This window comes from Mirounga leonina, unplaced genomic scaffold (genome assembly GCF_011800145.1).
Source record: "Mirounga leonina isolate KUSES-001 unplaced genomic scaffold, KU_Mleo_1.0 Mir_101664, whole genome shotgun sequence".
NCBI lineage: Eukaryota > Metazoa > Chordata > Mammalia > Carnivora > Phocidae > Mirounga > Mirounga leonina.
The window spans coordinates 10,991,335-11,014,500 of NW_023270175.1; the positions used below are offsets into that span (position 1 = coordinate 10,991,335).

At 45.9% G+C, this 23,166-nt stretch overlaps 1 protein-coding gene across 1 annotated transcript in view; it reads left to right on the forward strand.

The window, feature by feature from the left end:
• SLC25A43 (solute carrier family 25 member 43) overlaps nt 1-18,556 on the forward strand; it is a gene marked incomplete at its 5' end in the record, with an annotated part of 40,690 nt that extends 22,134 nt beyond the window's left edge. Inside the window, 2 exons of the mRNA XM_035005583.1 lie at nt 16,997-17,131; nt 17,746-18,556. Coding sequence (XP_034861474.1) covers nt 16,997-17,131; nt 17,746-17,946 — 336 coding nt within the window. The remainder of the gene's footprint in view (nt 1-16,996; nt 17,132-17,745) is intronic.
• Between the last annotated feature and the right edge of the window lie 4,610 nt (nt 18,557-23,166).

A 23,166-nucleotide genomic window follows, 5' to 3' on the forward strand; every position in this document is an offset into this window, starting at 1 on the left:
GTTGTGTCTTATGCGTCTACGGAAGATAAAAGTTGTTTCCGATAACAATCGAGAGGTTCTGAGCTCCTGTTTTCTCCAGCTAGAAGACTCCTCTTGTTTCCCTTTTCTTTCTTTTGTCTTTCCTCTTAAATACTCTTTTTTAAATTAAGACTTGATTTTTTCGAGCAGTTTTAGGTTCAGAGCAAAATTGAGAGAACGGTATAGAGATTTCCCATGCACCCCCAGCCCCCCCCCCACGCACAGTCTCCCCCACCAGAGGGGTAAAGTTTATCACAACTGACGAGTCTACACTAACACATTGTCACCCAAAGTCCATAGTTTACCTGAGGGTTCACTCGCGGTGTTGGACATGCTATGTATAATGATATATATCCATCATTCTAGTGTACAGAGGATTTTCACTAAATCCTCTGTGCTCTGCCTACTCATTGTCCCCCCAAACCCCTGCAAACACTGATCTTTTTACTGTCTCCATAGTTTTGCCTTTTCCAGAGTGTCCATATAGTTGGAATCATACAATATATACACTTTTTTTCTCATTTTTAGAGTAAACTCTACCCCCAATGTGGGGCTCAAACTCACGATCCTGAGCTCAAGAGTCACATGCGCTACCGACTGAGCCAGCCAGGCGCCCCTCATTATATAGACTTTTCAGACATGCTTCTTTCACGTAGGAAGACACATTTAAGGTTTCTCCATGTCTTTTCATAGCTCGATGCCTTATTTCTTTTTCATGCTAAATAATATTTCATTGTCTGGATCTACTTTATTTCTCCATTCCCATACTGAAAGAGGCCATCTTGTTGCTTCCAAGCACTGGCAATTGTAAACAAAGCTGCTTTAAACATCCACGTGCAGGCTTTTGTGTGGACATAAGTTCTCAACTCCTTTAGGTAAATCCCAAGGTCTGATCTGATCAGTGCAATCGCTAGACCCTGTGGTAAGAGTATGTTTAGTTTTATGAGAGACCCCCAAACTGTCTTCCAAAGTGGCCGTACCATTTTGCATTCCCACCAGCAGTGAATGAAATCCACTCCGCATCCTCAGATGGCTCCATAGCCTCAGCATCATTTGGTGGTGTCAGTGTTCTGGATTTTGGCCGTTCTAATATTGGCCATTCTAATACACTTGTAGCAGTATCTCATTGTTGCTTTAATTTGCATCTCCCTGATGACGTGGGATAAGGAGCATCTTTTCATATGCTTATTTGCTACCCGTATATCTTCTCTGGTGAGCTGTTAAGGCCTTTGGCCCATTTTTTAATTGGGTTTTCTTATCGTTGAGGTTTTTTTTTAAGGTTTTTTTTTTTTTTTAAGATTATTTATTTATTTATTTGACAGAGACACAGCGAGAGAGGGAACACAAGCAGGGGGAGTGGCAGAGGGAGAAGCAGGCTTCCCGCCGAGCAGGGAGCCCGATGCGGGGCTCCATCCCAGGACGCTGGGATCATGACCTGAGCTGAAGGCAGACGCTTAAAGACTGAGCCACCCAGGTGCCCCTCTTATCGTTGAGTTTTAAGAGTTCTTTGTATATTTTGGATAATGGTCCTTAATCAGATGTGTCCTTTGCAGATATTTTCTCCCAGTCTGTGGCTTGTCTTCTCATTTTCTTTTAAAATTAAATTATTCTACCTTCTGCATAGGTAACGTAGGCATATGGTGGAAAATCCATAAGGTGCAAAGAGTATACGTTGAAAAGTAGGTCTTCCCCGACCTTTGTTCTCTGCAGACAGCACTTCCCAGTATCTCGTCTGAATCTTTCCAAAGATGGCCTATGCAGAGATACACATAAACGTGCACATTCATGTTCTTTCCGTTTTTAGATCATCAGCTACATAGACTCTTCTGCACCGTTTTTTTTCCACCTCAAAATGTATCTTGGAGATGGCACCATATCAGTTAGATGGAGCCGCCACACATTTTTAAATGGTGACATAGTATTCCACGGTACGATGAACTCTTTCTTTAACTAGCCCCCTATTGGTGGACATTTAGATTATTTCCAATTTTCTGCCGTTACTAACAATGCCGCAACAAAAATCCTTGTAACACACACATCATTTCCCACATGGACAAATATATCTGGAGAATAAATTCCTAGAAATAGGATTGCTTTGGTCAAAGGGTGTATGAGTTTTACATCTTTAGAAATACTGTTGACTTATTTCAGTGCTCATGGAAAGGATGAACAACCTAAAATGTTACCTCTTTTGGAAGGCCTCTGTGGACTTTTTCAGAGAAATAATCACGTGCTTTGCTTTGAAATATTTATCTTTCATTTTCATGTACTGCAGGTCTGTTCCTTCTTTCCTTCAATATGTCTTAAGCACATACTGTGTGCCAGGCATGTTGGTAGGTTTCGGGGATAAAACCACAAACACGACAGACACGATCACTGCCCTCATGGGATTTCTGGTCCTGGAGGCGGGGTGGGGAGAATACACGTGGCAGAAATAATTATGCACTAAATCATTACAAACTGTGTCATGTACCCTGAAGGGGACGTACAGAGGGACCAAAAATATGGGGCACCTGTGTGGCTCAGTTGGTTAAGCGACTGCCTTCGGCTCAGGTCATGATCCTGGAGTCCCTGGATCGAGTCCCACATCGGGCTCCCTGCTCAGCGGGGAGTCTGCTTCTCCCTCTGACCCTCTTCCCTCTCTTGCTTTCTGTCTCTCATTCTCTCTCAAATAAATAAATAAAATCCTTAAAAAAAAAAAATGTTTATTAGGCTCCTGACTTAGTCTGCGGGGTCTGAGAAGATGTCCCTGAGGAAGCGGTATGTATTCTTTTTCTTTTAATATTTATTTATTTGAGAGAGAGAGAGCACGAGCAGGGGCGAGGAGGGGCAGAGGGAGAGGGAGAAGCAGACTGCTCGCTGAGCAGGGAGCCCGATGTGGGGCTCGATCCCAGGACCCTGAGATCATGACCTGAGCTGAAGGCAGTCACTTAACCAACCAACCAACCAACAGCAATGTGTATTCTGATCACTCAGAGAGACTTAGCTGAGCAGAGAGGCAGGAAGGAGCATGGAGTAGGACCAGTAGTATGCATCAGAGGATGGTGGATTGGTGCCCTCACGAGGGGAGACACCAGAGAGATGATCTCTCTCACTCCACCGTGTGCAAACGAGGATGAGGGTTCTTTTTTTTTTTAAGATTTTATTTATTTATTTGAGAGAGAGATGAGAGAGCACACACAGAGGGAGAAGCAGGCTCCGCAATGAGCAGAGAGCCAGAAAGGAGCCAGAAAGGCCCTCAGGGCATCTAGTTCCAGTCTGCGCACTTGACATGGGAGGAAACCAAGGTTCAAAGAACTTCAGGAACTGAGCAAGGTCGTCCAGATAGGGGCAGAGCCAGACCGAAGAGCTGGCTTCTCTGGGTCTTTCTAGATGGTGCCATGGCGCGTTCTGCGGCACGCCTGTCCTGGGAGCGGTGGGCCTGAACTAGAGAGTACGGGATAGTTGTTCGCGTTTATGTGGAGGGAAGTTGTAAGTTCAGGTCCTCGTGACTAGCAGCCTGACACGTTTTGTTTCTCTTTACTAGTAAGATACAGTTTGGGCAAATGGCAGTCTCACGCGCCAGTCCAGTGGGTCAGTTTGGTCTTCAGTGTCCTTGTCTCTTCTCCAAGTTTAGATAATAAATAATAATGGCATTCATCATGACGGTTACTTTTGTAGCGCTTGCTATACATTGAATGCTGTTTGAGACACTTTACATGTATTTCATTTAATCTTTTTTTTTAATATTTTATTTATTTGACACAGAGAGAGACAACACAAGTGGGGGAAGGGGCAGAGAGAGAAGCAGGCCTCCCGCTGAGCAGAGAGCCCGATGCGGGGCTCGATCCCAGGACCTGGAACCATGACCTGAGCCGAAGGCAGATGCTTAACCCACTGAGCCACCCAGGCGCCCGGATTTCATTTAATCTTGACAGCACTCCTATAAGGTGGATATTCTGATTACCCCATTTTACAGATGAGGAAACTGAGGCTAGTGAGTGGCCCACGTGCTGTCAGAGTCAGACCCTGAGCTGCCTCGTGCAGTGGCGTGCCTGCAGCAGCAACCGTCAGCCCTGTCCACTCGCCAGAATCATCTGGGGAGCTTGCCCCGAAACTGTGCATGTCCAGCCCTCACCCCGGGTCAGTTAAATCACAGTCTCTGGGGGTGGATCCCAATCCCGGATGGTTTTGAAAAACTTCCCCGGTTAGTCTCATATGCAGCTGAGGGTTGAGAAACACTGGTATGTGTCATTTGCACTCCTTCTTCCTTTGGGGGTATCTTTGTCTGGGCTGCAATCACAGAATACCATAGACCGGCTGGCTTGAACCACAGACACTTCTCACGGTTCTGGAAGCTGGGGAAGTCCGAGATCAAGGTGCCGGCAGAAATAAATAAAATAAAAAATAAATTACAGCGGAGCTGACTGGGTGTCTGGTGAGAACCGTCTTCCAGGGGACACCTGGGTGGCTCAGTCGGTTGGGCGTCTGCCTTCGGCTCGGGTCCTGATCCCAGGGTCCTGGGATCGAGCCCCATGTCGGGCTCTCTGCTCATTGCGGAGCCTGCTTCTCCCTCTGTGCGTGCGCTCTCATCTCTCTCTCAAATAAATGAAATCTTAAAAAGAAAGAGCCCTCATCCTGGTTTGCACACGGTGGAGTGAGAGAGATCATCTCTCTGGTGTCTCCCCTCGTGAGGGCACCAGTCCCGTCATGAAGGCTCCACCCTCATGACCTAATCACCTCCCAAAGGCCCCACCGCCACATACCATCACACGGGGGCTTCAACATAATGAATGTTGTGGGCACAGAAACATTGTCCATAGCAGGGGACAGCCAGGAATCTGTGCTTGCCTTTACAGTCCTTTAGTCTGACACGGATAGTGGCATTTATTCAATAACGCCATGAGTCCCGGGGCGTGTGGCTGGCTCAGTTGGTGAAGAGCGCTACTCTTGATCTCAGGGTCGTGGGTTCGAGCCCCACGTTGGGTGTAGAGACGACTTAAAAAAAATTTTTTTTACTCTTTTAAAAAACTACCATGAGTTCCAGTTTCCGCCTAGAGAATTCATTCCGGGTACACGCTATGGTAGCCACATTCAGTGATGATTGTATAGTAAGTGTGCCAAGGGCTAAGAGAGTATTCTCAGTCCTGGGTATCAGAAGACAGTGGAGCTGACTGGGATAGAGCTTGATTCTGAGTCAAAGAGACCCAAATTCAAGCTGATGCTTTGTCTCATGTTCTGTGATTTTGGAGATTCATCCTTTCACAGACTCTATTTTGTCATCTGCAAAATAGGGCTGATAAGGTCATACTACCTATTTCACGAGGCTTTTGTGAGGATTAAATGAGATGTAGGTGTCACGGGCTCAGCATAGTGCCTGACACCTAGCACTCGGGAAATATCACTCATTTTTTTGCTTCATGACCATCCATGTGGCTTATTTGAGCCTGATCACAAGAAAACAGTTGTATTTGGGAAAAGCTACCAGTGACACAGATACTGAGGGGAATTTGATTTGACATTTGATGAGTGCCTGCTATGTGAAATGAGGGGCGTTAGACCCTGAAGAGGTAGGACAGAAGGAAGGCCTAGTGCCTGATCCCATAGGCCCATAGGCTGCCAGCCCAGATTTGCACGCAGGTAACTCATACTAGGTAGATTGTCCCAAAGCAGAGGTCCAAACAAGTAGCTAAGAGAGCACAAGACAGAGAAAGAACCTCAACTCAAACATAGAAGCTATAAAATAATTACAAGGCAATGAAGGAAATGTGAACACTGGATACGTGATATTAAGGCATTATAATTTTAGGTGTGATAATGGTATTATATATATTTATATTTTAGAGAAGAAGCCATTATATTTTAGAGAAACATAATTACATATTTACAGATGAATTGAAATGATGTCTCATAGGGGTAGAGATGAAAAAAGATTGGCCATGAGTTGCTAATTGTTGAAGCTGGGTGATGGAACTTTGTGTTCATTTTACCCCTTTTGTATATGATTGAAATTTTCTACAATAAAAAGTGTTTTGTTTTGTTTTTTTAAGTAAACTCTAGGCCCAACGTGGGGCTTAAACTCCTGTCCCTGAAATCAAGAGTCACATGCCAGGCATTGGGAATGCAAACTGGTGCAGCCACTCTGGAAAAAGTATGGAGGTTCCTCAGAAAGTTAAAAATAGAATTACTCTACAATCCAGCAATTGCACTACTGGGTATTTACCCCAAAAATACAAAACACTAATTCAAAGGGATACATGCACCCCTATGTTTATTGCAGTATTTACAGTAGCCAAGATATGGAAGCACCCCAAGTGTCCATCAATTGATGAATGGATAAAGAAGAGGTGAGATATATATATATATATATATGTGTATGGGTATATATATATATATAAATACCCATACATATACAATAGAATACTATTCAGCCATAAAAAAGAATGAAATCTTGCCATTTGCAAAGACATGGATGGAGCTAGAGAGTATTATGCTAAGCAAAATAAATCAGTCAGAGAAAGATGAATGTCGTATGATTTCAGTCATATGTGGAATTTAAGAAAGAAAACAAACAAGCAAAGGGGAAAAAGAGAGTCAAAGCAAGAAACAGACTGAACTCTAGAGAACAATCTAATGGTTACCAGAGGGGAGGGTGGAGGGAGGGGGCATAGGTGATGGGGATGAAGGAGGGCACTTGTGATGAGCACCAGGTGATGGATGGAAGTGTTGAATCGCTCTATCGTACACCTGAAACTAATATAACACCATGTGTTAACTGGAATTTAAATAAAAACTTAAGGGGCGCCTGGGTGGCTCAGTTGGTTAAGCGACTGCCTTCAGCTCAGGTCATGATCCCAGAGTCCTGGGATCGGGCTCCCTGCTCAGCCGGAAGCCTGCTTCTTCCTCTCCCACTCCCCCTGCTTGTGTTCCCTCTCATGCTGTCTCTCTCTCTCTCTCTCCCTGTCAATTAAATAAATAAATAAAATCTTTAAAAAAAATAAAAACTTAAAGTAAAAAAATATATTAAAAATGTTAATTTCGTCTTAAAAATACCTCTACAGTGGGGTGCCTGGGTGGCTCAGTCGTTAAGCGTCTGCCTTCGGCTCAGGTCATGATCCTAGAGTCCTGGGATCGAGCCCCGCGTCGGGCTCCCTGCTCAGTGGGGAGCCTGCTTCTCCCTCTCCCACTCCCCCTGCTTGTGTTCCCTCTCTCGCTGTCTCTCTCTCTCTGTCAAATAAATAAGATTTGAAAAAAAAGCCTTTTCAGCAACATCAAGACTGGTGCTTGACCAAATATCTGGGTACCATGGCCTAGCCAAGTTGACACATGAAATGAACCATCACAGGCTGGTAATGGAAAATAATCCTGGGAAGACAGGTGGGCGCCAAACTATAGAGGGTTTTGAATTCTGTTATGTTTCTCTTTGGAAAACTTTTCTTAGAAAACTGGGAGTTGGTAAAGGTTTCTCAGCAAAGCAGTGACAGCATCTGGTGAGTTTGGAATGGTAGCTGGCTGCAGTGTGGAGGATGGGCTGGAGAGGGCAGAGACTGGAGGTGTGTGGATGGGTTACGAAACCGTGTCAATCTCTTGCTCACGTTGAAAAGGTGAGCAGGGGCAGATCGTGTAGGGCTTATAACCTTCCAGTAGTGTGGCTAAAGCCAGCTCCTCTTGGCTCAGGAGAGCTGATTTTTTTTTTAAGAGTTTATTTATTTATTTACTTACTTGAGAGAGAGGCAGAGCATGAGCATGAACGGGGGGAGGGGCAGAAGGAGGGGGAGAGAGAATCTCAATGCGGGGCTCGATCTCACGACCCTGAGATCATGACCTGAGCCTAAATCAAGAGTGGGTCGCTTAACCGACTGAATCACCCAGCTGCCCTGGGAAAGCTGATTGTTAAATGGCAGGAAATCCCGGAGCTGGTGGACCTCACAGTTGGTAGCTTGAAATCGGCCATGTGGGAGTATTGACACCATTGAAATTGGCAAATGCTACAACTCAAGGCTTTTTTTCTCCCCAGAGAATCAGTTGTTAAATATTTACCACTACAGCTTACAGGTTAACACTAAGAAATGTAGATTTTATTCTAAGTGTTCTATAAAGCCATTAAAATATTTTAAGCAGATGAGTAAAAAGATGTGATTTTTAAAAAAAATCTCTGGCAAATTTTAGAGAATGGACTATAAAGGGGCCAGGCGAGGAGTCTCAAACTCTCTGTCCCAAGGAGACCAAAAGGGAGCTGCATAATGGTCCATAATGGTCAGCAACGATGATGGCTTGGCGGTGAAGGTAGAGTGAAGTAGACATTTGGAAGATGGTTAAGGTCCTAAGATTGAATATAGGTGGCCCTTGATTCATGACAAGTTGATTATAATTGCCCTGTTCTGTAACTCATGTAACTTGCTTAGTGTCTTTTTGTTTTAGTTGTGGTGGGGGGCACCGCACCAGGTTACAAAATGATGACCTTGACTCATGACTCAGGGCTTTTTTGTAGTTTTACTGGAAACCAGCAGAAGATAAATCAATCATATGATTTCATAACAGAATAAGAAGGTTAATTTCCTGCATGAACATAGTCTCTTTTCATTATGTCAGTCTTACAGTAGCAGGAGGAACTTCAAGTCTTATGACTAGGCAGATTCTTTCTAAGGGGAAGGAAGCTTTCCTTTTTTTTAAAAGATTTTTATTTATTTGACAGAGAGAGAGACGGCAAGAGGGAACACGAGCAGGGGGAGTGGGAGAGGGAGAAGCAGGCTTCCTGCTGAGCAGGGAGCCCGATGCGGGGCTCCATCCCAGGACCGGATCATGACCTAAGCCAAAGGCAGATGCTTAACAACTGAGCCACCCAGGTGCCCCGGAAAGGAAGCTTTTAATACCTGTTTGGCAATGGTGCTTTATCAGCGGGGTGAGAAGGACAGGAGATCAGGTCGCAACAGTGTCCGGGGAAACATTTTAAAGTAAGACATTCACCGAAGACCCCTGACCATTTTGGCTCCTGAAACTCCAGGCTGGGAGACTCAGCTTGTCCATTTCATGTTTTATTTCTCATACTCTGGTATGTACTTGACTGTTTCTGTACCCCAAAAGGAAGGGCTAACCCAGAGGTTCACCCTTCACCTTGATATAGGACTCTATATGGTTAAAGCATACAACGTTGATCCTTCCATGGGTCACTGGCTGGCTCAGTCAGTAGAGCGTGCGAACTTGATCTCGGGGTTGTGAGTTCGAGCCCCACATTGTATGTAGAGATTCCTTGAAAATAAAATCTTTAGGGGTGCCTAGATGGCTCCGTCGGTTTAAGTGTCTGCCCTCAGCTCAGGTCATGATCTCAAAGTCCTGGGATCGAGCCCCACGTGGGGCTCCCTGCTCAGCGGGGAGTCTGCTTCTCCCTCTCCCTCTGCCCCTCCCCCCTTGTGCTTGTGCGCACTCTCTCTCTCAAATAAATAAAATCTTAAAAAAAATAAAAATAAAATCTTTTAAAGATTTTATTTATTTGACAGAGAGAGACACAGCGAGAGAGGGAACACAAGCAGGGAGAGTGGGGGAGGGAAAAGCAGGCTTCCCACTGAGCAGGGAGCCCGACGTGGGGCTCGATCCCAGGACCCCAGGACCATGACCTGAGCCGAAGGCAGACGCCCAACGACTGAGCCACCCAGGTGCCCCAAATAAAATCTTTTTAAAAAAAGAATGTTGACCCTTCGAGCTGGATTAACGAGGAAAGATACAACAGTCTTTCATATATAAAATGAAGAACTGTGGAACCTTATTAATTTGCACGGCACTAAAATTATAATAGCAACCCAGGGTTCAGTAAGGAAATGAATAATATAAACAGCATATGAGGTATTATTCTCCCCGTTTTTGCAATGAGGAAATCGAAGTTCAGAGAAGTTAAGGAACTTGCTTAGGATCACAGAGCTAATGAGTGGAAGAGACGAGGGTGCAAATCCAAGCCTGTGTGATGGTAAAATCCATGCACGTGACCTTGTGTCCACGTAGGCCCAGAAAGTCTCTCTAGTTCGCTGCCCTTCATTAATCCGGTTTCAGTCATATATAATAAAATGGAATATCATCCCAAAATTTCATAATTTAGGCTTCACTAATTTAAACTACCCCCCCCACATACACATACATACACATTGGAATTACTGACATTTTTCTGTATTGTTTATCGAATGCCCTTATGGTGGGGGTTCACGAGAGAGGCTAGAGTCTGACGAGAAAGAGAATGACTGTCCTTGCCAGGGCCATGCAGCAACAGGTGGCAGGGTGGGGTGTCCTGTGGGGGCACAAGCTAGGTAGGTGTCAGGTACAGCACATGTCATTTTACGTCTTGGAACCTAGAGACCAAGGTCAGGGAGTCACTGGGAAGCAGGGTCCCGGAAGGCAGACTGCAGCAGCCCAGGAGGCGGAGCACCTGGCTTTTGTCACTCTTGGTCACTCTTCCTCTCAGGATCTTGGGTTTCCATCTGTAAATGAAGTTATTGGATCAGAATATCTTTTTTTAAGGATCTTATTTTTAAGTAATCTCTACTCCCAATGTGGGACTCGAACTCACGACCAAGAGATCAAGCATCACATGCTCCGACTGAGCCAGCCAGGTGTCCCCATTGGACTGGAATATCTTTTTAGAACCTTCTTTTTTTTTAAGATTTTGTTTTTATTTATTTGACAGAGAGAGACATAGCGAGAGAGGGAACACAAGCAGGGGGAGTGGAAGAGGGAGAAGCAGGCTTCCCGCAGAGCAGGGAGCCCGATGTGGGGCTCGATCCCAGGACCCTGGGACCATGACCTGAGCCGAAGGCAGACCCTTAACCGACTGAGCCACCCAGGCTCCCCTGGACTGGAATATCTTAAGGTCCCTTTCATATCTGAGTCTGTGGTTTGGGGACTCAGGGTTATGGGGGCCTGGAGTCATGAGATCCAGGAACCAAACCGAGAGCAAGAAAGGGCCAGGCTTCGTGGTCAGAGACGACAAAAATCTATAGTCCACAAGGCCTGACCTTCTGGGTAGTTTGTTTCAGTGATTAAAATTGAGTTTTAGTGCTACTTCTCTAGTTGTAACTTATTCCTACGTTCTACAGAGTTTTATGGAGGATGGAGAGAAGAGAAGCTGAGTAAGACATAGTCCCCCCCCACCAGGCATCACAGTCTCCTGGAGGAAAGAACGTGAAACAACTAACTCACATGAAATAGAATAAAATGTGTCATTTACTAGCTGTATGACCTTGATCAAAGCCCTTAGCCTGTCGCCAAGCCTCAGTCTCCTCACCTGGAACAGGCATGTAAGCAGTCAATAAACGTCTAGTATTAGTAGCTGCAGTAGTAACATCATTACGGATATTTTGTACTCGGACACTATCACTTCTTAGTCAAATAGAACTATCTATACGCTGTTGTTGCGAAGAGAGAAGAAATCATTTGAAGTGTGAGCCTTGTTTTCTAAAAAGAGTCTATATCATTTTGTATAGGTTTTGACCCACCATTTTTATAATTCGTGCATAGCATTATGTCCAAATGCTTTTAAAATTCCAGACCACTCCTGTACTGAACATTCTCAACACAGCAACCAAAGTGATCCTGTTAAAATATAAACTAGGCTCCATCACTCTTCCTTTTTTTTAATTTATTTTTATTTTTTTTTAAAGATTTTATTTCTTTATTTGCCAGAGAGAGAGAGAGCACAAGCAGGGGGAGCAGCAGAGGGAGAGGGAGAAGCAGGCTCCCTGCTGAGCAGGGAGCCCGATGCGGGACTTGATCCCAGGACCCTGGGATCATGACCTGAGCCGAAGGCAGACACTTAACCACCCAGGTGCCCCTGGATGGGAATTTCTTTTTTTTTTTTAATTTATTTATTTGAGAGAGAGAGAGTGAGAGCACAAGTGGGGGGAGGGAGGGGCAGAGGGAGAGGGAGCCCGACATGGGGCTCCATCCCAGGACCCTGAGATCGTGACCTGAGCCGAAGGCAGAAGCTTGATGGACTGAGCCACCCAGGCATCCCAAGGCTCTGTCACTCTTCTGTTGAGAACCCAGCAGCATCTCCCATTCTCACTCAGTAATTCAAGTCAAAATACTTACTATGGCCTACCAGCCTTATGGGGTCCAGTCGTGGTCTAGTCGCCAGTTACTTTTCTGATGCCTTGTCCTGTTACTCTCTCTCTTGTTCATTCTGTTCCCACCACATTGGCTTCCTTGCTGTCTCTCTAACACCCCAGGCAAGCTCCTGCCCCAGGGCCCTTGCAGATAACTATACAATTCACTTCCTTCAGACCTTCACTCAAAGGTCATCATCTTCTTGGTGAGTCTTCGGGGACCACCCTAATAAAAACTTCAACACCCTCCAGGCACTCCCTGTATCTTTTCCCTGCCTTTATTTTCTTCAGAGCCTTCGCTGCCTTTTAGTATTTGATATAATCATTTATTTGTTTTGCCTGTTCCTTCCCCACAACTAGAGTTTCAGCTCTGTGGGAACAGGGACTCTTTGTTTGGTTCACTGCTGTAACCTCAATGTCTGGCACATAGTAGGTTCTCAATAAACATCTGAATAAATGAAAAGTCTTCAGAGGGGATAAGGGGAGCTGATAGAAGTACAGAAATATTGCTAAGGAGTGCAGGGGGTGAACGGTGCTTTTAATGCTAGGAAAATTATCATTTAAGGGCCTTGTATATCATTCTAAGGAGCTTGGATTTCATCCTATAGGTGGTAGAAAGTCGGTGAAGGAGTCAGTGGTCCGCACTGAAATGTTAGAGATGCATTCCGAATGCACTGGGAAGAACAGGACTGGGTCAAGATTCACGCATGAGATGGGGTAGCCTGAACTAAGAGAGTGGCAGTTGAGAATGTAGAAAAGGAGATGGATCTGAGAAGTACCATATTTAGAAGATAAAATTGATTGTACTTGATGACTGATGGGCTAGGGCAGTAAGAGTGAGCAGATAAGGAATCCCAGGTTCCTGGCTTGGGGCAGCCGGCTGAGCAGTCGTGCCATTTACTGAAATAAATACAGAAGAGGGGCACCTGGGTGGCTCTGTCGGTTAAGTATCTGACGTCGGGCTCCAGGCTGGGTGTGGAGCTAGCTAGATAGCTAGCTAGAAATAAATTTGATGTGGTCAAGATGAAAGGCAACACTGGGTTCTAGGTGTGTCAAGGTTTGAGAACCTGTGTGCTATCCCGGTGGAGATGTCCGGTAGGCAGCTGGATGCTTGATTTTGGAGCTCAGGGTGGGGAGGTCAGGGCCAAAGAGAAAGATCTGGAAGTCATCTACCTGTAGATGGTGTTTAAAGCCATGGCTACAGTAGAATTCCCTAGAGAAGCTGTATAAATTGAGGAGGACAAAAAGTTGCTGGTGATTAGTGCCAAACGCTGCCCAAAAATCCAGTAAGAAAAAAAAACAAAAACCCATCTACTAAATTTGGCAGGTAGGAGGCCCTGAGTGAATATATTTCATCTATTCAAATATTTCTTGAACATTTGCTATGTGTTGAGGATCCTGAAGATAACAGTAGTGAACCAAACAGGCAAAAATCCCTTCTTCCACGGAGCTAAAACTCTGGCTGGGAGGAGTAGACAAATAAGAAAAGAAATAAGTAAATTATACCAAATTGTAAAAGGCAGTGAGTGCTCTGGAAGTAAAAGAAAATTTAAAAATTTTTAAAAAAAAAAAAGGCAGGGAACCAAGGTAGGCCTGGCCAGAATCAACAAGCAGAGTCACGGACACGGCTCCAGACTGCAGTGAGTAGAGCAGCCAGTGGGGAGGGAGGAAGTGGAGTCTGCCAGAGCCTACCGCTGTTTCAGTAAGTGCAGACGAGAAGGGAGAGGGACGTCCATTGACAGAGGAGTGGACAGACACACGGTGGTACGGCCACACAATGGAATACTACTCAGCAATAAACAGGAAGAAACTATTGATGAACACAGCAACATGGATGAATCTCAGAAGCATCGTGCCGAGTGAGAGAAGTCAGTCTCAAGGGGCGCCCGGCTGGCTCAGTCGGAAGAGCATGCAACTCTTGATCTCAGGGTTGTGAGTTCGAGCCCTCCATGGGGTGTAGAGATTACTTAAATAAATAAAACTTTTAAAAAATACTTTCAGAAGCTAGTCTCAAAAGGTTACATGCTGTTTGCTTCCATTTGTCTGACATTCTCAAAAGGCAAAACTGTAGGGACAGAGAGAAGACCGGTGGCTGCCCAGGGCTGGGAATGGGGGAGGCCTTGACAGCAAAGGGGCAGCACATGAGAATGGTGGGGGTGGAAGGAGCAGTTCTGTGTCCTGATGGTGATGGTGGTCACACAAATGGGTACATATGTTAAACCTGCTAGCCCTCTACCCTGAAACCAGGTAATTTTACTGTCTATTAATGTGGGAATGAGAGGTTTGACTGTATCTGAAGGGCAAAGTCAAGATCGGCAGAAGGAATTGTTTTGAAGATGAGAGGGACTTGAGTTTATTCATTTGCTAAGGAGGAAAGTCAGGTCTCTTGGGAAGGGTGCCCAAGAGGAGTTCAAAGGTGTGAGATCCAGGGCACTGGTGGGAAGAAAAGATGTTTATGCGAAGAAGCAAAAGGTGAGGCCCTGTACAGTCTGTTTTCTCTATGAACCAGGAGACCAGGTGACCCACCTAGAGTAGAGGAATGGGTGCGGGGTGCCGGGCATCAAGGGCTGTGGGAAGGTTTGGCAGGGACGCCTTGAGGAACAGGCAAGGATGCTCTGAAGGCTCGGTTCGCAGTACGAAAGCCCAGCAGAGGTTGGCAACCTCGAAGCTTTAGTGGTACCGATCTGCCCCTTTGTGGATTCGTCTTCAGTGGCTTGGGGCAGAGCAGGGGTGTGTGGGTGAGAGCGGCTGAAGGACGAGGGGCAAGGATTTTGAGTGTAGGAACAGAAAAAGCTGGGCGAGGATTGGAAAGGGAAGCCACTGAAGCCAGCAGGGAACTGGTGGCCTGCGGAAGACAGGAGGGGGCAAGTGCCTGGGGGCTTGTGATGAATAATAGCGAGGGAGGGGGCCAGTGAATGAGGACACCATGGTCCCGGGGCTTCTGAAGTCTAAGATTTGAGAGGTGGGTGGGGAGGACTAGTAACGTTAGGTAAGGGATTGTATTGCTATTTAGCATACTTTATTTTTTCTAAGATTTTATTTTATTTATTTGAGAGAGAGAGAGAGAGCACAAGCAGGGGGAGAGGCAGGGGGAAAGGGAGAAGCAGACTCCCCGCTGAGCAGGGAGCCTGACGCGGGGCCCGATCCCAGGACCCCGAGATCATGACCTGAGCCGAAGGCAGACGCTTCACCGACTGAGCCACCCAGGCGCCCGTATTTAGCATACTTTCTATGTAATAGTAATAGCACTAGCTCATACCTACTGATCCTTACCATGCGCCTGACACGGCTGATCGCTTTACATGCATATCTCATTTAATTCACACAGCAGCCCCATGAAGTGGGTACTGTGAATAAGGAAACTAAGGCTCAGGAGGGTTAGGTAAGTGCCCAGGGTCACGTGGCCCGTACGTGAAGCGGCCAGAGCTAGACTGACTTGTCCGACTCCAGAGGTTCTGCTTTTCGGACTGTTAGACTATCCTGCCTCTCCCACATGCAAGATCTTTTTTGGTTGCTGTTTCTTTATTTATTTTTAAGTAATCACTACATCCAACCTGGGGCTCGGAACTCAGGACCTCAAGATCAAGAGTCGTGTGCTCTTCTGACTGAGCCAGCCATGCGCCCCTCCTAAGTGGAAAATCTTGATTCCACTTCACTAGAATGCTGTGCTGGTCTCAACTAGACGTTTCAGAAACAAACCAAAGTATGTGCGAAGCTTCATGTGAACTTGACACCGTTACTGAAAGCCAGCTCTGAGGGGCTGTCCCCCTCCCACTGGGCAAGAGGTGTCGGTTTTGTATAGAGATGGTCCACTGAAAAGTCCTTTTGGGGCGCCTGGGTGGCTCAGTCGTTAAGCGTCTGCCTTCGGCTCGGGTCATGATCCCAGGGTCCTGGGATCGAGCCCCGCATCGGGCTCCCTGCTCCGCGGGAAGCCTGTTTCTCCCTCTCCCACTCCCACTGTTTGTGTTCCCTCTCTCGCTGTGTCCCTCCCTGTCAACTAAATAAATAAAATCTTAAAAAAAAAAAGTCCTTTCACCTGACCCCAAAACTGTCTTCTACTGAAGGACAAAAACGTTACTTTCAGAGATGGAGCATGTTGGTGATCAGTCAGGATTGTTCTGGAAGTCGTGATGAAGTCCATGAAGTGGCCAAAGTTGTGGGTGGCCAAAGAGGCGTAAAAGTAAGGATCACTGAAGTCGAGGTCCAGAAACTGGGTGTGGGATGGGTTGGTTGTCTTATAGATGCTGAAGTTCCCTAAGATGATGGTGAATCTGGAAGAGGGGAAGCCACCAGGTGGCACCGTCTTCAGTGAATGGAGAAGACCTTCAGGAGGTCAAGAGATGCGAGCAGCAACAAGGAGTGTGGTTGAGGGACATGAGCCCCAGGCAAGAATTTCTAGCACAAGAGGGAAGGAATCGGGGTCTGGGGACAGTAAGAGGGAACTAGAAGAATGCCGCTATCCCTCTGCTTTTCACCCTGGGACATCTGGGATGTGGGGAAATGAGCAGCCCACGCTTGAGAACTTCACAGAGGAGGCATCAGTTAAGACAAGGAGACCAGGGGAGGAGGGGTATTTAGAAAAGGTTAAGGGCAAGGGAGAACGTTTATCATGTCCAGGGGACATAGGTTGGGAAGCGACGTTAAGTATGAAGTTTAGTCTGTCCTGAATGGTTGCTTCCTTCCAAGCAAAATAAGCCACAAATAGGTGAACGGGGTGTCCTGACTTCACTGCGCGTTAATATTCATTCTGAGCCCGTCGAACAAGCGCCCTGTGGCACCCATTCTTGGCAGGCATCTTGGCCAAGAGCATAACAACCAGAGCCCAGACTTGAGACCCTGGCTTCCCTGACTAGAACATTTCTTTCCTGGTGACCAAATCACCACGTCCCATCTTCTGTATTTCCTGCCAGGCTCAGAGCCCGCACCTTCCCCACCATGGAGGAGTGGATGTCCATTTCTCAGGAGCAGTGGACTGCTTCCGGCAGATAGTCAAAGCCCAAGGGGTCCTGGCACTCTGGAATGGACTGACAGCCAACTTGCTGAAGGTGAGAAGGGCGGTCCATCCCTTGCTTCCCCGCCTCTTTGGATTCTAGCCCTTTCCCTTGCCGCACCCCTACAGGTTGCCTGGGGACACCCCCGTCTAGCACTGACCCATGAGCGCGGGCTGGCGGTCAGCCCGGAGACAGGGGGACCCTGTGCAGTGGCAGGGCATCTGACACCCCATCCTGGAGGAGCTGAGCATTCAGCATAGAGGCTCCTGACATGGGGGTTCATGGACTCCTAAGGGGAACCTAATCTCCCAGCCTAACGTCCTATGCAAAAATGTATAGGTATGTGCATCTCTCTGGGGAGAGGATCCATAGCTTTCATCATATTCCCAAAGAATTTCATGACTCCCCCCCCCCCAACAAAAAAAGGTTAAGAACTCTGGACTAACCTCGAACAAGTGTCAGGTTGTCCACAGGTGTATTAATCCAGGCCATGCTCCCCCAACCCACACCGGGTCAGCTTTCATTCTGCCATCTTCCCCAACTCCAAAAAGAATGATGTTGTATTGTCCACAGCCTTTACCTCAGTTTACCCTGGTCCAGGTTGACTGCAGATGCACTGACATTTTCTTTTTAAGATTTTAACCTGATCTTCATTTCTTTTTAAACAGATAGTTCCGTATTTTGGAGTTATGTTTGGCACCTTTGAGTTCTGCAAGAGAATCTGTCTTTACCAAAATGGTTACATTGTGTCTCCTCTGAGCTGTAAATTGACCCCAGGGGTGGATCAGAGTGTGAAGCCCCAGGAATTGCGGGAACTTAAAAAGTTCTTCAAAACTGGACAGCTGAAGTCTAAAAAACCAACTCTTTAAAACTGAATGAAACAAGAAGTGCACTGCCCGAAGGCGTGTTATAATCATAAAAAAAAATGTCATCTCATAACTGTGTGTGCGCGGAGTGGCGAGAGGATACTCCCATCTGCTGCTCTTGGAAGTGAGAAGATTCAGCCACAGAACGAGCTCCAAGCTCCAAACGGATGTCCTGGTGATCACCTGTGCCCTGGAAGAGCTTCCCAACACGACTGCTGCATGGTGGCCTTCCACCAGATTTTATAACAAAAGCTAGCATTAACGAAACGTGCGATTACACTCCGTAAATGGGCAACTTACACGACACCAAAGCAAGGGCATCACCGTGACCTCAGAGTCTCATGTCCTCGAAGCAGCTGAGCAAGTAGCACATCCGGAGCTCAGCCACAGGGCTGCAGCTTGCACTAACCCACACTGGCCTCGCGTTGTCCATTCGCCCCGAGTCTTCCCAACACGCTTGTTTCTGAAACTCCTAATGTTTGCTGACCTCTGCATAAATTACGCCCTATCAGAAGCTAAATGAAAGGGGCGCCTGGGTGGCCCCGTCGGTGAAGCGTCTGCCTCTGGCTCAGGTCATGATCTCAGGGTCCTGGGATCGAGCCCCGCGTCGGGCTCCCTGCTCCGCGGGGAGTCTGCTTCTCCCTCTCCCTCTGTGGGTACTCTCTCTCTCTCTCAAATAAATAAATAAATCTTTTAAAAAAAGAAACTAAATTAAAACCTTTAACATTTAAAAGTCCTCACTCTCTCATAGTAGAACCATCCTTTTTTATTTAAAATTGAAGCATCTCAAGCTTAAGGATTTCAGGAATCTTTTTTCAGGAAGGCGGTTTTTACTGTGACCGCTTAATGCCCCAGAAGACCTTCTTCCAATTGAAATCATGTACAGTTGAAGTGGCCTGAATTCCCTGCCTTTTCCACTTGCTTTGCAAGCCTACCCTGAAAATAAATTAGTCAACTTAGTTATTCTCACAAGATGTCCCAGTTGCCTAGAAAAGGATCACACATATCAAAAAGAAAAATAGAACTGAACGAAAACACTTCAGGCTAATCATCTCTACTCGATTTTTTAAAAATCAAATTTTGGGTTGTTCCACTTTGGGAACTCCATGGCAAGATTATATAACCTTGGGCGCCTGGGTGGCTCAGTTGGTTAAGCGACTGCCTTCGGCTCAGGTCGTGATCCTGGAGTCCCGGGATCAAGTCCCGCATCGGGCTCCCTGCTCGGCAAGGAACCTGCTTCTCCCTCTGACCCTCCCCCCTCTCATGTGCTCTCTCTCATTCTCTCTCTCTCAAATAAATAAATAAAAATCTTTAAAAAAAAAAAAAAGATTATATAACCTTACTTTCAAATAGTGCCTATCTATGCATTAAAAGACAGTAATATTAAATTGTTAATTTACACACACACACACACACACACAGGCTTTCAGTATGTTGGAAGTATTTTTCCCTGTTAAATGTAATTTCCAAAGAAAAATGTTGTTTGGTCATTCATCCCTAAGGTGAGTTATAGTGGAGGATCTCATCTGTAGCCCAAGCTGTTACAATGCAGAGGGTGGCAACATCTTTACCCATAGTGAATAGTCCCTATTTATTAGCTCTTCATATTCCTTGAGGCGACCACTTTTTTTAAAGTTCTGAAATCTGCAAAAAAATTATTTTTTTCACTAGCTCTAAAATCCGAGCCTCAGGTTACTTACATCGTGTTAATGTCTTCTGTGTATTCTTCCACCCATATGATGCGATGGATGGCCACACTCCGGCTACTGCCACACACAGGAATGTCCCCTGAGCTGTACTTTTGGCTTTTTCAATAAAGGTAAGTGGGGAAAAGGAATGCCTCATTTTTCTAATTTCAGGACCACTCTTAAAACTCTGGTTTTGGGGGGCGCCTGGCGGGCTCAGTCGGAAGAGCGTGCGACTCTTGATCTTGGGGTCGTGAGTTTGAGCCCCGCGTTGGGTGTAGAGATTGCTAAAATAAATAAATAAATAAATAAATAAATAAATAAATAAATAAATAAAATTAACTTTAAAAAACCTCTAGCTTCGTTCCTAAAATAAACTTCCAGCTTATTTTCATTTTCTCAGGGAGTGTTCTGCTTTTCTGCTTTACGGCTGCAGGTGTGCGTCAAAGTGGACTAAGTACTTTAGGAGGATTATAAAGAAATGTGACACAACATTAATGCAGGAAAAGCACAGTCTTGAAGATAAAACATCCCTACATACAAGAAATGGCCCTGGTTACAAAGCAAGTACAAGCAAAGACATGATAATGTGGTAGCAACTGTCTATAAGACTACGAAGGGGCTCCCTGTATACCTACTGAATCAGTGATTAAAGGGATCATCACAGGGGCGCCTGGGTGGCTCAGTCAGTTGAGTGTCCAACTCTTGATCTCAGCTCAGGTCTTGATCTCAGTGAGTTCAAACCCCTGTCGTGAGTTCAAGCCCCACGTTGGGCTCCACAACAGGTGTGGAGCCTACTTAAAAAGAAAGAAAAAAGAAAGGGATCCTCATAGGTGAGAGGAGCCAGTAATGAGTCTTGAGCTAAGTTTTGAAGGAAAGGAGAGGATATTAGTTGGTCAAGAATAGTTTGGAGAGGGCGCCTGGGTGGCTCAGTTGGTTAAGCGACTGCCTTCGGCTCAGGTCATGATCCTGGAGTCCCGGGATCGAATCCCACATCGGGCTCCCTGCTCGGCAGGGAGTCTGCTTCTCCCTCTGACCCTCCCCCCTCTCATGTGCTTGCTCTCTCTCATTCTCTCTCTCTCAAATAAATAAATAAAATCTTTAAAAAAAAAAAATAGTTTGGAGATCGAATAGGTCTAAGGATAGGTTGCAGGTTGAAGGTGGGTCATATGCAGTGTCGCAAAGATGGAAGCAAGCAAAAAGCGGGATAGAGTAAGAAGACTGGCTTTCACACATCAATTTGACAACTGTTGGGACCTCTGGACACAGTGGAAAGTAAAGCAGATAAGTTCCTTGCCCTCATGGAGCTTACGTTCTAGAAGGTTGAGAGTCAATAAAAAAGTAATCTGCAAGTCAGGTAATTATAAATTGTAATGGTATGAGGGGAACAAACAGGGTGCTTTATCAGAGAATTAGGTGGGAGTGAGGGAAATTTTTTTTTTTTAAAGATTTTATTTATTTGACAGAGAGAGACACAGCGAGAGGGGGAACACAGGCAGGGAGAGTGGAAGAGGGAGAAGCAGGCTTCCCGCTGAGCAGGGAGCCCGATGCGGGGCTCGATCCCAGGACCCCGGGATCATGACCTGAGCCGAAGGCAGACGCTTAATGACTGAGCCACCCAGGTGCCCCTGAGGGAAATATTTTAAGTGCTCTGAGAGGTGATATTTGAGATGAGACCTGAAAGATGACAATGAGCCAACCGTGCAAAGAGCTAGGGAGAAGAGCATTCTGGCAGAGGGAACAGAGGTGCAAAAGTGTGTGTGAGAGATGAGGCTGGACAGAGGGTCAGATCATATGTCACTGTTGGCGCCATAATAAGAAGTTAGATTTGGGGGCACCTGGGTGACTCAGTGGGTTAAGCGTCTGCCTTCGGCTCAGGTCATGATCCCAGGGTCCTGGGATTGAGCCCCGCATGGGGCTTCCTGCTCGGCGGGAAGTCTGTTTCTCCCTCTCTTTCTGCCCCTCCCTACCCCACTTGTTCTCTCTCCCAAATAGATAAATAAAATCTTTTTAAAAATGAAATGATGCCTTAGATTTGAATGGTAGCACTAAAGCTGGAGAGAAGAGAGTATTCAGACATATTTTGGAGTTGAACTCAGCAGGATTTGAGGAGCAATTGAATGTAGCAAATAAAAGGAAGCAATTAAAGATGGCACCTAGGTTTTCGGCTTTTGACTTGATTGACAAGGTGGATAATGTTGCCATGTGACAATGTAGGGTAGATTTTTGGTGGGGAAGGAATTACAAGTTCTCTTTTGGACATGTTAGATTTGAAATGCCCATGAAACATCCAAGTAGAGAAGTCAAGCAGACAGTTGTCCAAACCTGGGGTGAGAGAATGATGATCCCTGCCTCAAGGGTATCCACATCCTTATCTCTGGAACCTGTGACTATTTACCTCATATGGCAAAAGGGACTTTGCAGATGTGATTAAGGTTTAAGGACATTGAGATGGAGAGATGATCATGGTTTATCTAGGTGTGCCCAATCTAATCACATGAGTCCTTAACCATGGAAGAGGGAGGTAGTGAAGAGCGGGTCGGAGAGACTCAAGGATGGAACAAGAGGCAGAAGAAATGGGGCATGAGAAGGACTTGACTCATTGCTGCTAACTTTGAAGACAAAGGTGCCCATGAGCCAAGGTGTAGGGTGGCCTCTAGAAGCTGAGAATAACCCTCAGCTGACTGCCAGCAAGGAAAGAGGATTCCAGTCTTACAACCACAAGGAGTTGAATTCAGCCAACAACCTGAATGAGCCTGGAAATGGGCACTCCCCCAGGGCCTCCAGAAAGGGTCACAGTCCTGCTAGAGCCCTTGGTTTTAGCCCAGTGAGTACCATGTCAGAGTTCTGACCTACAGAACTGTAAGATAATAAATTTGTGTTGCTTAAGCCACTGAGTTTGTGGTGATTTTTTACAGCTACAATAGGAAAGTAATACACCAGAACACTATTAATAATTATGTCAGAATAATAACGTATAACCCAGGACCGTCCTGGGCAAACCTGGACAAGTCTGGATGGAGTTCAGGGGAGAGTGGTGGCCGGAGATCGGAATCTGGGTGTTATCAGCAAAGAGATGGCTTTTAAAGCCAAGAGACTGAAAGACACCACCAAAGGAGTGGATGGGAAGAACCTCTTGGGGGAGGGGATGCAACATGAAATGACAAGGAAGAGCTGGTGGCTAAGACCTCACGATGTGAAGGAACTAGAACTCTTGTACTCTGCTGTTGGGGATGTGAAATGCTACAATCACTTGGGAAAACAGTCTGACAATTCCACTTCTAGGTATATACCTCAAGAGAAATGAAAATGGGTCCACGCAAAAACTTGTACACGAATGTTTATAGCAGCATCATGCATGATAGGCAAAAGGTGGAAACGACCCAAATGTCTATCCACTGATGAATGGATAAACAAAATGTGGTGTATCCATGCAGTCAAATACTACTTCGCAATAGAAAGGCACTGGCTACTAAATCACAAAAAAGCACAGATGAATCCCAAAAGTATATATATACATAGATTTTGATATATTGAT